Genomic DNA, 15,790 nt, shown 5'->3' on the forward strand with positions numbered 1-15,790 from the left:
ATTACGATGAGCATCTTTCTTCTTTCATTCTTCTATTGTCTATTGATTGATACAATAAGTACATCATCAAAATTATAGGGAGAGAAAAAAAGGACTTTGCCTAAGCCCCCCATCACTCTTCCACATACCGGTGAAAGCATTTTCCGAATGATTGATAAATTTTCGAAGGACAATGTCATGTATTGGCGCAAATATGTAGGAATTTGCACAGATGGAGCTCGAGCATTATCAGAGCTGACACCTCATTTCAATAAACTATGTACGGGAGAAACGAGCTCATCATCCACACTGAAGCTCTTTTTATTGTTAATTGCAACAAAAATGACAACTATGTACGATAGTACCTGAATAAATAATAATGATTTTTATAGAGTTTGTTGTTTTATTATGATTGAAACTATTGCCCCATTGGGTTATGTATAGAATGTGCTGAACTCAACTAAATAAATATTGAGTGTTAAATATGTAGGTTTATATGTACCTATTCGTATATGTACAACATGTATAGTAGTCTACACTAATAAATTTAGGGGGCCCGGCTTACAGCTGTATTATGCAGGAAGGGCTCGGAGTAAAAAGTTTGAGAACCACTCTCCTACACAACCTCCTCCTCCTCCTCCTTGGAGGTGAACAATGAGGTGGTGAATGGCAGGTTCTTGATTAAAACTCTAAAGCTTTTTCACTCGCTTTCACTAAGCTTTCTCTCAAAAATATTTCATCCAACTTATCCGCACTATCAGTTGTTACAGGATGAAACTAGAGAATCGAAACGTTATGTGAAAATTGTGAACTCATGGTCCAGCATCAATGACAATATTCGTGAAATAAAATACTACAGCGGAGTTTCAGTGTCGATTGGAGAATGTATCCAAGTTACGGAGATCAAATGTATGGCAGAATTATTGGGAGGACAAGGTCTTGTTCAGTTCAAATGCGACTTCGGTATGTTCATTGATTTATCCATTCAACTTACAATAGTAAAAATATTTTTTCACAGAAAAAAACAGTAGGAGAACAGGAACGAGCAAGTTTATTCAATTTTTCAAAATCAAATCGGATCACATTTATTCACCAAAAGTTCCAATACAAATAGACAGAAAGAAACATTTTGAAAGTATTTTTCATTGAAGTTTCTGGCTCATAGCTGCTATAATGAGGTCCACTATATAATGGCAGTGTTTGATCAGCAATGCTATTGATATCTTTGTCTATCATTCAACGAAGTGAATAGCACTTTCTCTTTGCCACTTTGCCCTGTTGCCAGATCGTCTTTTACCAATGTAAAATTGATAATGAATTAACAAAATATTCTATATTGATTATGAAAATTCATTATGAAATTATTGATAAATATAATTTCTCGCTTAATCTATATATACATAGGCGAAATGGCACTCACTCACTGACTGACTGACTAACTCACTCAATCACTCACTCACTCTCTCGCAGAACTAAAAATCTACCGGACCAAAAACGTTCAAATTTGGAAGGTACGTTCAGTTGGCCCTTTAGAGGCGCACTAAGAAATCTTTTGGCAATATTTTAACTCTAAGGGTGGTTTTCAAGGGTTCAAAGTTCGTCTTTTAGCATGTATATTCTTCTTATTCTCTCAATTTATTATAATTGAAAAATGTCCATACCATATGTTAATATAGAACTATAATCTAGAGAGAGTACCTCTTCGAAAAAGTTGTTAACTGGTAATTAATAATTTTGTCAGGTTGGAATTAAGTTGAGTTGACTTTGCTAGGTTGGCACCAAGTTGAAGATTGAAATGCATTTATCGCGGAAAAAATGATTGGGCACTGCTACTTCAATCAGAGCTATTCCTGGGAATATTATATTACTAGTCATCAGGCTCGCTTCGCTTGTCATATCCGTTTAGCCAGACGTTTAGTTTGGACCCAGACTGGATTGTCCTAACATATGATAAAAATGCTCGAATGAAAAATGCAGGCGAGCGAAGCGAGCCTGCTGATCTCATTCTTGGACGATTCAGTCGGGGTCTAGGGGGCGGAGCCCCCTGGCTAGACGGATATGGCGAGCGAAGCGAGCCTGACGGCTAGTAAAATATAATTGATTATTTTGAACAAGAATGAACCGTTAATATTACATCAATAAACCTGTATCAGCTACCATCTATACCATCTATAGGAGGCATTGACAAGACAGAGGAGATTGGCAACGTTTTTCTCCTATCTTTCTCCACTGCCATTATAACGTGGACCTCACTATAGTTGTTGAAATAGGTGACAACTGAATAGTTATGAGAGTCTGTGCATTCTGATGAACGAATTTACTGAGTTGCCAAACAATCAAGGATTCAAAAAGGATTATTTAGAAGTTGTATAATTCCAGCAAATATTACAGAAGAGTAGAAACACCCCCCTCTGCTTCATTTGGTAGCGTGCGATGAGATAGTTTGCAAGAATGACATCAAACCCTTTGTTTCTGTATACAGAGTGAGTCATTGTATGGGAACCCTTCAATTAGTTGAAGACTGTTGTAGATATGATACTGTAACTTTTACGAATACTCCAGCTTTTGATGTACAACTGAACTTCAACCCCTCATAAGGGATTACAAGTATCATAGAGCATTTTTATTGATGTTATCTTTCTTGTTTTGGAAAAGCCTTTATAATGATGTACCGCACACTGGTTTTTACATTCGGAGTATTTGGTTTACAACCCCTCATTTTTCAAAAACTTAAAACTACAATCCATCGACATTTTGGATACAGATATCATAATGATATGATATAGAACATTTGTATTGATGTCACCTTTCTTGTTTTGAAAAAATCCTTTAAAATGATGTACCACACAATGGGTGTTTACATTTGAATTATTCCAGTTACAACCCCTAAGTCATCCCCTTATGAGGAGTTGATATTCAGTTGTAGGGTACGTCAAAAGATTGAGTATTCGACCAATAACTTATCCTGAAAGTTACAGTACTATATCTACAACAGTCTGCAGCTTATTGAAAGGGTCTTATATCCTTCTAGTCGTGACCCTATTTTTTTCTGACTTTAGTCGTGACCCTGAGTCCCAGGGACCCGTTTCTTTAATATTGAATATTACAAAAATATATTTTAAGATGTTATGTTATTCTATGATTCTAATATGTCCAAGTGTTATTGATGAACGCATTGAGCACTTGGGTGAAGCAGAAATCGGTCTTTATTATGATTATAAAAATTAATTTGTGAAACCTTGCATTTTTAGGGTAGTGAAAAGTAACGTTTGGTTATTATTTTATATAAAGTGAACAAAAAAATATAGTGATTAATACTATGATGGATCTTACATGCAACACTACTTGAAAGATAGGAAAAGAATTGAAAGATCATAGTTCACTCTTAGGGTAGTTTTTACCCTACCCTCAATTTCATGTTGCACAATCTTTGCAAGACTTATGAAATTCTAGTGATGAATACTATTATGAATCCTAAAACCTACATGAAACACTACTAGAAATTTAAAAATATAAAAGGTCTCATGAAGTTCACTTTCAGGGGAGTTTTAGTATTCCTGGGATCACCTGAAGTTCATTGGTTTCACTATCATCCCACTCAGGGTCAGTATTCTTATCTTGAACTATGAATTCATTTTTAGCCTCACTAATGTCATTGGAATAGAGATCTAGAAGTCAATTTGTACATTCTTAGAAGTCTCTGTTCAAAATGAACATATTGACTGCTTGAATCCAATAACTATTGCATAAAAATGTGCATTTGAGAAGAACGAAAAAGGTTACGTTAGTCGTGACCCTTGGGTCCCTGGGACCCAGAAACGTCATTCCACGAAAACAACAATTCACAGAGCACAAACACTCTACATCAAGTTCAAGTGTCATGAATTTACATGGATCACAATAGACAGTAAAGCAAGTGGAAGCAAAAAATTATAACTGAAACAAAAATCTGGTGTGGTACACTTACACAACTTTCCTTGCTCATTGAACTGTAAGCCTCATTCTTGAACGAGAATAATTCAGGGGAATGACATAATGACGATTGGCGGCAACATATTTGAAACTATGACTACTGATGTATATGTGTATTATTGTTTTCAGAGTACTTTTCTCTTGTGTAATTTGAAATTCGATGATTTTTTTTTTAAAGTCGTCGTCAAAACAGTTGTTCTACAGATGAGATATCTCGACCATGTGTTCTTTTTATAAACTGCTCTTCGTACCTACCTCATACACGAGAAGGAGGTTATAAAGTGCATTTCTCAAGGATGGGGTGGACCCCCCATTAGTTTCCAAGGAAAAAGACTCATGCCAGTTGATAGAGCTGATAGATAACTATTATAAAGGGTATGAATTTGAAAAAAAATCGGTCAAGTCATTTTGAGAAAATCGTGAAAAACATGTTTTTTTAGTAATTATCTGCCATTTTTCTCAAGAATATTACGAAGCTCCTGCAATTTTTCCAGAAATGAGACTCATGTCAGTTGATGGGGCTTATGAATAAGCTATCCATGGTATAAACTTGAAGAGAATCGTTGGAGCCGTTTTCCAGAAAAACGTAAAAAACATAGTTTTTCAGTAATTATCCACCATTTTTCCGCCATCTTGAATTGAATTTTATCAAATTTCTTATTGTCGGATTCTCATGATAGAACTGAAGGACCATAAGTTTAAAATTTCAAGTCAATCGGTTAATCAGGAATGGAGTTATAGTGTTCACAGACATACACACATACACACACACACACCACACACACACACACACACACAAACACACACATACAGACCAATACCCAAAAACCACTTTTTTGGACTCAGGGGACCTTGAAACGTATAGAAATTTAGAAATTGTGGTAGCCTACCTTAATTTTTTTCTGAAAGCAATAAACTTTCCTTACCTATGATAATAGGGCAAGGAAAGTAAAAATTGCCCGGGGTCACGTCCAGAAGGATATATAATATTCATTTTGAGAGATTAACTAATTCATGGTATAATGAAAATCCGCTTCATAATTTGATGTCCGGTGAGAGGTAAATTGACTGAAAACACCTCCAGGTTACACTGCCGCCATTATAACGTAAACCTCACCATAGAGAAGTAATATTTACAATGTTTTTTATTACTAAAAGTAGCCTTGTTATTCACAATCATTATCTATCAGGAGTGAGGTAGCAGACTGTTGGATATTTATTGGGAAAATAATAATTATTATATTGTTGGAAGTATAATTTTTCTCTGATTACAATTAATCTCATTTTCAGGTACTGGAAGACCAGCAAACCGTCCCATCATTGTTCCAAAGTGAGTATTCATTAATTCATATACATTACATACAATTCTGATTAGAACAATCAATATAATCTTTGAAAATCCGATTGACCAAGCGAAGTGAGGTCTAAGATTCAAGTCGACGGTTTGGCATTTCTTTTAATGTTTAAATGTTTGAATGTTTAAATGTTTATATGTTTTAATGTTGCGCATTTACGGCGAAACGCAGTAATGGATTTCCATGAAATTTGACAGGTATGTTCCTTTTTAAATTGCGCGTCGACGTATATACAATGTTTTTTAAAATTTCGCATTCCAAGGATAATACAAAAGGAAAAAGGAGCCTCCTTCATAGGTCAATATTGGAGTAAAAATCAGACTATAGAATTATTCATCAGCTGTCTAGTGGACTATAATACTACCGTTCAAAAACATCAAACATCTTGGAATAATGTATCTTCCCATTAACGTTAGTAGACAGTTGACTATAATACTACCCGTTCAAAAACATTGAACATCTTGAAAATTGTATCTTTCCATCAACGTTGTAGACAGTTGCAGCCAGACCTGATAACAGCGCTCACACACATTCCGGGACGACACGTCACGGTACGATATAGGACAGAAAGCTCTATGTTTATTTAGGATTTTTTCTAGACATTTTCAATTGATAAATTATTTCTTAATTCTTGAGAAAACATAACAAGAGATCAATGTAACTCATTGAGCGCGAGGTCCACTGTTCACAGAACTACTAGTTTATTTTTCCTCTATTTCTCTAATTCTTACGTACGATCACATAATATTCACAAGATTAAAATACAATCGTACAAAAGCACTTGGAGATGACAAATGTCTGATCGTGAGCTTGTGATGAGGAGGAAATACTTAATAATTTATGGAGAGGAATGATTGTAACTTGAAAATAGAAAATGAGTGGAAATATTTTATCAGAATTATGAAACATCCTCATGGAAAAAGAAAAAAAGACTCAAAAATATTGAGTTAAAAGAGAGGAGGTAGGAAACAATGCACTCCCAAGTACAGCAAAAACATATTTTTTTAAAGTTAATATAATATTGTTCAATATTGTGAAATATATTGATTAGTAAATAATGTTCTAAAAATTGTCCAAAAAATTTTACAATACAAAAAAAATCTTTAAAATATTGTTTTCCCTTGGAAAGTGGCCATTTTTTCACTGATTGCAGGCCGCAAAAATCACTTTTCTGCTCTAGTGCACAAAGTATTACTTTGCGTACTCTCAATACTTTTTATATTATCTTGCAGTCATCCCAATCAGCTGTTGATATTGTTGGCGTGTATTTTGAATACAAATTTGTTTTATCTATATTTTTTCTGATTTTTAAATGAATAAAAATGAGAACTCATTAAATTATACATTTTGAATATTATTAATTATTCACTATTTAAAAAAATATTTTCCATTCATAAATTGATTGGCTTAACAATTATTTAGAAATTAAGATTTACTCAAAATTAATCAAATTTTCAAATTTTTTGGATTAATTTAATTTTCAATTTGAATAAATTATCGATTACTAATTTTCAATTGGATTATCAAGTTAAAAAAAATTAAAGTTGTTATTAATAAAAAAATATACAGACAAACATTTGATGGATTTCAGCCATCATTTTACCCATAATCAACCATTTTTAATATTCAATCGCAACTGTAGGAGAAATTTTATGTGAAATATGTGTGCAAAGTTCCTCTGCTGCACTCAAGAAACCCATTCCGCCCTCGCCTGCGGCTCGTGCGTAAACGTTTCTTTTGGTGCAGCAAACTGTCACTTTGCACACTAGTTGCACAAATAACTATTTTTCTGAATTTACAATATTCTTGCAATATTAAATACATATTGACAAAACGATATTTGTACAAAAAATTTCTATGAAGTATTCTCACCATATTGTTTCAATATTTTACTATATTTTTTGGTGAATATTCATTGATATATAAGTTTGAATTGAATTTATTGCCAAAAATCACATACAAATACTTGTACAACACAATCACTAAAGTATGCAATATACAATTACCTACGAATAGACATTGATTGTAACTTGCACAACAATAATAATTATCAATGTAATGTAATATTCGACACTGCCAACATAAGAGTCCTTGTGTGTTGGCAGTGAGTTGCAGTTAACATATTCTGCTTCAATTCTAGTCAAGTAAGAAGAGATTTATACAAATTCAATTAAGAAGAGCTAAAGAAAGTATTACAGCAATATACAAAAGTCTCAAAGGCTCAAAAAAAAATTGAAAACTTTAGAATAGTACATACTATATGACAAAGTGTAGTATCCAATTAACCGCTGTGACGTCTTGAGGCCATCATCAAATGAATCTTTCTCAAAAGGAATACATAAAACAATAAAATTTTTAAAAAATCCTGTAAGATGATGTGGGAACATTTACATTACCTGGTTCAAGAACGTGAAAATGGAAAAACCATAGCTCAATGTTTTTAGTAACAATGCTTGTTGGATACAATATTATATTTTATACAACTGGTTTGAAGAATATGCTATGCTCAATCCAATAATATTTGTTTGTTTTTTAAATGTGAGTTTGTGTTTAGAAATGATTTTTATTGATTTTAAATTTTATAAATTGAAAACTCAGGATTTCAAAGTGCAAATTTTCAGTGAGAAAACATGAAGAACCCAATACATAACCTATAAAACTTGAGTGTTAATAGAAAATGACATTGGGTAATACGGCAAGGCAGAACAACCAAAAGGATCTCTCTGTCAATAAAAGCCATAAGAATAAATAAATCCAATAATCTATGCTATTGCTTAAATTACGTGTCATTTGTTTATCTATAAAATCGTTTGGAATTTTATTCATAATGTACCGTAGCTGCAATAATATATAAATTGATGCCTGCATATCGTTAGCTTAATGAGTTCTGTGTTGAATCTATTGTTAGGACGTGTGTTATGGGGTGTAATGTGTGCAGGAAAATTAGATTCATTCTTATTTTTCTTATTCTTATTTTTAATATAATTCTGTTTTATTGTAGGGATCTTAAATTTAAGAAAAATTTTCCTCACTAGTCGAGGTCTTCCTAATGCTGCTCTTATAATATTATGTTTTTGTAAGATAAATAATTTCTTCAGATGTAGCTCCCCATATTTCATTAATATATTGAAATCATGAGTGAGCGTATGCAAAGTAAATTTTCCGTATAATGTCTATGTTTTTTATTTTATTCATTTTGTAAAAAATGTGAATGAGGTATTTCAACTTTGAGCACAAATAATCTATGTGTTTGTTCCATTTTATATGTTGATCCAATATTATACCAAGATTTTCAATTGTGTGAACCCTTTCTAATGTTTCTTGTACTTCTGTATTATCTGTAATGTTTTCATTGTTATTATTTGTTCTTCCTATTTTAAGATTCAAATCTGTTGCTGGTTGTCCAGTTATATTGGGTGAAAAGGTGATATACCTAGTTTTGTCAGCGTTTAAAGTCAGGATGTGATCTTGAAGCCATTCTCTAACAATTATTGGGACTCTATTGGCTATAATGAAAGTTTATTCCCAGCGTTTACCGCTGAAGATCAATACAGTGTCATCTGCAAAAGATAGAGTGGTGCTATCTTGGAGGTTTAGTTTGAGTAGGTCATTCACATACAACAAAAAAAGAATTGGTGATAGCACAGAACCTTATTGAGGCAAGCCCAAACCTGACATATATTTAATATCAGTTTGACCCTTAAGATGTAGGTATTGTTTCCTTTCAGTCATATATGAAGAAAATAAATCATTTGCTGCACCTCTAATTCGAGCCCTATCTAATTTGTTTGATAATTTATTGTGAGGTATTGTATCAAAAGCTTTCGATAGATCCATGAACACTGCAAGAGTTTTTCTATTGCCATTAAAATTGTCAAAAATGATTTTGATCAAGTGGATGACTGCATCTTTATTTGTAGACTTATTTTTTTGAAAACCAAATTGCTTCTCATTTATTATATTTTCTTTCTCTAAGAAACTCATAATTCTGTTTTTATGATTTTTTCTAATATTTTGGAAAGGTTACTTATCAAGCTTATCGGTCTATAATTTTGTGTTTTTTTCAAATCTCCGGTTTTAGGTATTGGGATGATTCTGGCTTCTCTGATTTTTTTGGGGAAATATCCTTTATTTAAACATTTGTTGAATATAATTATGTTCTAAGGGTCCAGTTATGTAGTGAGAATTTTTTTTTTATGAAAGGTCCTGTGAAGTTATCTGGTCCTGGTGTAGATTTGTTTTTCAAGTGATTTATAATTGACATTATTTCGTTTGAGTTTGTGGGGTTGAGAAAGATACTGTGTTGACATGAATTTGATAGCAGTCGAGGAACTGGGATATCACTTACATTTCCTGAATTTTTTCTGGCAAATGATACACCCACATTAGCAAAGTAATCGTTGAGTATATCTGCATCTAGGCTTATTTCTTTTGTTTTTTTCTTCATTTCCAGCAGCTCGTTAATGTATTCCCTAGTTTTCTTGACGTTATTCCTATGTTCATCAAACTTATCATTAAAATAATCTATTTTTGCCTTTTTTATTGAATTATTTAAAGTATTCCGGTAGTTTTTGTAGCGGGTTTGCAATTCAATATTGTTTGGCTGTCGTGAGATTTTCCTGTGCAATTTGTCTCTTTCTCGGATTGCATTGGCTAGACTGGGTGTTATCCATTTTTTTACTGGTTTGTTTTTTCACTTAATCTGATTGTTTTTGTTCTTTTATTCGTGAGTTGTGTTAATTTTTCTATGAAATTGCTAACCATTGCATCGATATTGTCGGTGTTGTAAATATCAGACCAGTTTTCAACCTGTAAGTCAGCTATTAATCCGTCAACGTCAGTTACAGTTTTGGTCAATAATTCCCCTGCTACCGCGTTATTTTTTAAGGCTCCACTCAAGTGCAGTGAAACACTGTAATGGTCTGTTATGTTAGTCTTAATAATCACGCCACGCTGCAGGTCTCTATTGTTTCCCCCTTCTTGAAAAATATGTGGTCTATGCAGGTACCATTTCCATTCACTAACCTTGTCGGCTTATTATAATGTAGGATTTAAATCCGTTGATATGCAGAGTACTCAAGTACTCACTTGTTAAACTATTGTTTTCTAAAATATTAAGTTTTATATCGCCCATAAAAATTACATTGGTAGTGTCCTTCATTCTGTTCAAACAAGCGTCTAGACTTGAAATGAAATTATTAATGTTGGTAGCTGGAGAGCGATAAATTTAAATTATTGTATTATTTGATGTTACGGTATCAATTGAACAAGCTTTACAGATTGAATTCGATTCTTCGATATCCAAATCAATTATTTCAAAATGAAAATTTTTATCAACAAATAAACATATCCCATCACACTTTGAATGTTTACTTTTATTCTGTACAACATTATATCCTTCAAGGCCGTAAGTGAAATGAGCATCATCCGTAATCCACGTTTCTGATAAGGCAATAATATGAAATTTGAAGTTTATATTTCCTAAATAATGAAACAATTCTTCAAAGTTTTTATTCAGGCTTTTTATATAAGTATGAGAAAAATTCAATAGGTTTTTATTGCTTATATGTTATGTGGATCGAATGAGAATGAATCAACTACCGGTATTTCACTTGTATCATCTCCCAGAACTAAAAATCTACAATACCAAAAACGTTCAAATTTGGTAGGTATATTCAGTCGGCCCTTAAGAGGCGCACTAAGGACGGATTTGGAAAAATTTTCAAAGATAAGCCCAAAATGTGCATTTTTCCAGCATTTTTAGCGTTTTCTCAGCTTTATCAAAAACAAATGAACAGAAAATGTTCAAATATAATACAGAAGCTTAGCTTGGGTGTGATAATGTTGTGTTAGAAGGAACTTGCAATAACACCAGAAATATGCCCAAAATTAGCATTTTTCTGCTTTTTCTCAGATTTATCGAAAACAAATGAACAGAAATTGTTCAAATTTACTTCAGGAGTTCATCAGCTGAGGTGTAGTGATGTTGTGTTAGAAGGAATTTAAAATAAAGCCAAAGATATGCCCAAAATCTGCATTCATAAAGCATTTTTTTTTCGCTTTCTCAGCTCTATTGAGAACAAATTAACAGAGAATGTTTAAATTTACTACAGAAGCTCAGCTGGGGTGTAATAATCCTGTGTTGGAAGGAATTTGAAATAACGCAAAAGATACGCCCAAAATTAGCGGTTTTTTGCATTTTATCACTTCTTCTATTAACTTGTAGAAATAAAATGTTCAAATTTGGTACAGAGGTCTAGGTCTAAAAATTTTGTGGTGAGGTGACTTTAATATTTCATCAAAGCTATGCCTAAATCAGCGTTTTTCCAACGTTTTTCTTAGCTTTTCTTGGTTTCTCAGTACTTTGACTTTCTGATGGGATGAAGCGTGCTTAAATGAAAAATGCAGGTGAGCGAAGCGAGCTCGCTGATCTCATTTTTGGATGATACAGTCGGGGGTCTAGGGGGTGGCCCACTGGCTTGATGGATATGGCGAACAAATCAAGCCTGACAGCTAGTCCTTGATATTCTCAATGATTATTCAAATGGGAATTGAGAAAATTGTATATTTTACCATCTAATTGTTGATTTAGCAGAGGAAACAAGCTTTTTTGGAAATACAAAATGATAATGATATCATATGTAGAGAAGTGGTTATCAACTTTAGCAATGAAAAAACATAGAATAAAAATGATATGATGAGAAGATAAGATTATTGAGTGCAATTGTGAAGTTGATTTCTCTTAACACTGAAGAGAACGCGCACACACTCCTACCAACCCTCATCCACTACGGAAACGTATGATGAACGAAAACGTGGCAGCATTGGAAAATGGCATCCATTGCAGCCACCTCAAAAGTACAAATATGCAGTAGTGCGGTACGCTATGCCGCTTAGGGTGTAGTTGAGGGTTAAATTAATAATCTTTTTTTATTCTTCTTCTTTCTATCCTTCTTGCATCATCCTCTTCCTCCTCTTTCTATTGAGCTTTTTGGTTGATGTTGGACGATATCTTCAGATGAAAGAAGAAGAAGAAAAAGGAAAAACATAATTAGGAGAATTCCTTTTTGTAATAGAGACATAAAGTGAGTTTTCCAGGATGGTTATGAAAGTTTTCTCATTTGAATCACATAGGAAACATCTCGATTTCACAAGCTTACATTGGAGTTGAATGATTGTATTACAGGCAACTATATCCAATACCTTAACCAGAGATATGATCAGCTTATAAAATATATTTGTATGCTATACTCCATCACAGACTATCATTGAAGGTTCAAACATATTCATGGATATTTCATGTTATTCAAAATATCACTAACATTTTCCATCAGCTAATCAAATTGATTATTCAGATGTTGTTAGTATTATTTAGCTGCATTTACACGGGAGTTGATAACACAATTTATTAACAAAAAGTTATTAACTTGACTGGAATAAATTGTCTCCAAATTTGAATTGAAACATGTGTGTGATTAGATCATTAAAATAATGATCTGCATCTGATCTAATGTAAATAAATTATAATGCGTTTAAACCAGAGTTTAAAACAAAAGTTTTGAACATAAGTTAATAACATTTTCTTTTCGCTGCTAGTTTTGTTATCAACAAAAGTTAATAACTTTATCACGTGTTTCGTCTGCAGCTGTAGTTATTAGGGAACAGCTGTAGATGTAGGGCAGGGATGCTTGGCGAGGGGGTTGCGGGAAGATAGTAACTTGTTATTAACAAATGTTACCGACTGACGATGGACAACATGAATCTTGTTAATAATAAGTAATTTTCTGTTGAAAACACGAGTTATCAACTTTTTTCAAGAGAATTTTTTGTCGATTCAGTCAAGTTGACAACTTTTTATTAATAACTCATGTTATCAACTCTGGTATAAACGCAACTCAACATGATGTTATTAACTTCTGTTATTAACATCAGTTGATAACAAAAATTGTGAATACTTGTGTTATTAACTCCGGTGTAAACGCAGCTTCAGTGTTTGTGAAAGGTTTTGTCAGACCTTGCAATGTCAGAAGTAATGAATAAATATCAAATATCAAAAATATCATCTGTCATTCCTTTGGACACTGGACTAGATAATCACCTATCCTGGATAAGTACTTGATATCCCCCACCACAATATGAAATGTGACCTCATACATTTTGTTCTCTTAAAGACAAGTTAATTTTTGTTCTCTTAAAGACAAGTTAATTTTATCAGACACATGAAGAATATATTGTACTCTGTTCATTATTCTCTACTTCTATTAAAAGAGCTCTATTGAAAATGAGAATTTAAATGAAACAATCCACTGCATTTATAAATAAAAATTATTTAAACTAGCTGAAATAGCAGAACATTAGTGAAACATATCAATAAAACATATCAATCAATAAAACATACAATAACATACATGAAAAAATAAGAATTGAATTGAAACGATTTACTGCATGGATAAATAAGAATTGAACTAGCTAGAAAAGCAGAAAATTAATTTAACATATCAATAAAATATACAAATAGAAATAAAACATTGAGTCTTTTTGGATTTTCTTTTGAAAAATCACAGTCATTATCCTTATAATTTCGTTTGCCTTCAAGTCCAATTTTTTTACGTATTTTCGTGGCATTTTAAGTCACTTCATGAGAACTGTAAACAATTCCAACTCATATACAATAGTTATTTGTGCAACTAGTGCGCAAAGTGACAGTTCGCTGCACTGAAAGAAACATTTACGCCCGAGCCGTAGGCGAGGGCGGAATGGTTTCTTGAGTGCAGCAGAGGAACTTTGCGCACATATTTCACATTAAATTTTTCCTACAGTTACCATTGGATAATTATGAAAAGTGGGTAATTATGAGTAAAATTCCCTGAAATCCAACAAATGTTTGTGTGTGTGATGCTGTTATTAATAAAAACCTTAATTTATTAAAAAATTGAATGAAGGCGGCTGTGTGCTGAATGTGGTGGCTGTCGCTGTCATCCACTGTTGTCCACTGCCATTATAACGTGGACCTCACTATAGCAGCCCAGTCAGTGCAGTTACCAACTCAATTTTGATTTTCCTGCACTGGTGCTCCATATAACCTACTAACTGTTTTGTGTTGCTATGTTGCAAATCTGGAGTGCAGAAAAAATTTTATCCGCACTAGAGCGGAAAAGTGTTTCTTTGCGTTCTGTAATCAGTACAGGAATGGCCACTTTTCAAGGTAACTGTAGGAAAACACATTTACTGAACTGATACTGACTCTAATAGGTTATCGACTTGACACGAGCAATAATCGATATTGGGAAACTGATCCACTACACCCCGGCGGGTGACGCTTTTAGCTTTAGATCGACTCTATTCATTTTGATAATCGAGTATCAATCTATCGATAGGGGGAAACTATCCAGATCTATTCAGAGAGTCGATTGCAGGTTACAAAGAGATTGAAAATCTTACCGATTGGCATCACCAGCTGTTTGTTTTTACCTCTTCTGTTTTCTGTTAATATTAATGTCTCCAAATAATTTTTTTTTGAACCACAAGCATTTTTTTTACGATTTTTTTTCAGAATTCAAATAGGCTATATCACTATGAATAATGAACATTTTTTGTTTTTACATATCAAGCTATCTATGACATAGCAGATGACAGAAATGAAAGTGGAACACATGTGATCCACTTCACCCCACCCGATCCATTTCACCCCAGATTACGGTAGTCAACCATTCAACTATGTTCTCATTCCCAAGACCCTCGATCCACTAGAATTGAGACTACATTATTGACCACATCGAATTCGGCGGACCTTAGGGTCTTGCATCACTTCCAAACAGCTGAGCCTGCTCTGACAGAATCAATTGTCAACAGGAAAACGGCTTACTCCCCAGTTAACATGGTGTCAACTTTTCAGGTTATATTTCATGAGTTTGGAAACTTTATTTTCAATTTTCATGAATGTAGCTGGAGGAAAAATGTTGTCTACATCATAAGTGGGCAGTGCTTTTCCTCCCTCAACTATGTGCTTCAGAGCTGCACATCCACTCTAGATCATACAAATAACTATTATCTAACAGATGATGTTTTTTTGAATAGCCCTGTGTACATAGATGAGACAACACGAGAGTACTTTCCCAATGGCAATGAAAGAAGAGAATATGAGCTCCATTTGCCTGGAGATCAGTCATCGAGAGAGTGGGAAGGAAAGAGGATTATGAGAATTGGAAAGAGCTCTAAGGAATTGGGACTGTCAACTGAAAAATTGAAGTAAGTAATCTGAAAGTGGGATATATTCCCAAATCAATGCTAGCGAACTAGAGAATGATTGATTATTTTGTCTCACATTATCATTTCTATTTGTCTCCTCCAACAGGGGGGCCTTGAGACAAAAAAATCGGTATTATTGTAGAATATTGAATAGAAATTAAATAACAGTTCCTATAGTAGGCATGAAATGCACAAATATTATACTTGGAGGTTCAAAAGAGAGGATCCAATGGATG

The 15,790-nt window shown here is 33.3% G+C and overlaps 1 protein-coding gene across 2 annotated transcripts in view; it reads left to right on the forward strand.

Annotated features, from left to right (window-relative positions):
* The window catches only part of LOC120354194, a 58,405-nt gene extending 42,836 nt beyond the window's left edge, over positions 1–15,569 (forward strand). The window contains exons 4-6 of one of the 2 annotated variants that reach the window (XM_039440770.1): positions 741–942; positions 5,242–5,281; positions 15,384–15,569. In XM_039440770.1, the coding sequence (XP_039296704.1) occupies positions 741–942; positions 5,242–5,281; positions 15,384–15,558 (417 nt within the window). In that variant the 3' untranslated portion in view covers positions 15,559–15,569. The remainder of the gene's footprint in view (positions 1–740; positions 943–5,241; positions 5,282–15,383) is intronic. The other variant, XM_039440769.1, reaches the window with a different exon arrangement.
* Positions 15,570–15,790: the final 221 nt, after the last annotated feature.

This window comes from Nilaparvata lugens, chromosome 14 (genome assembly GCF_014356525.2).
Source record: "Nilaparvata lugens isolate BPH chromosome 14, ASM1435652v1, whole genome shotgun sequence".
In the NCBI taxonomy this organism is placed as follows: Eukaryota; Metazoa; Arthropoda; class Insecta; order Hemiptera; family Delphacidae; genus Nilaparvata; species Nilaparvata lugens.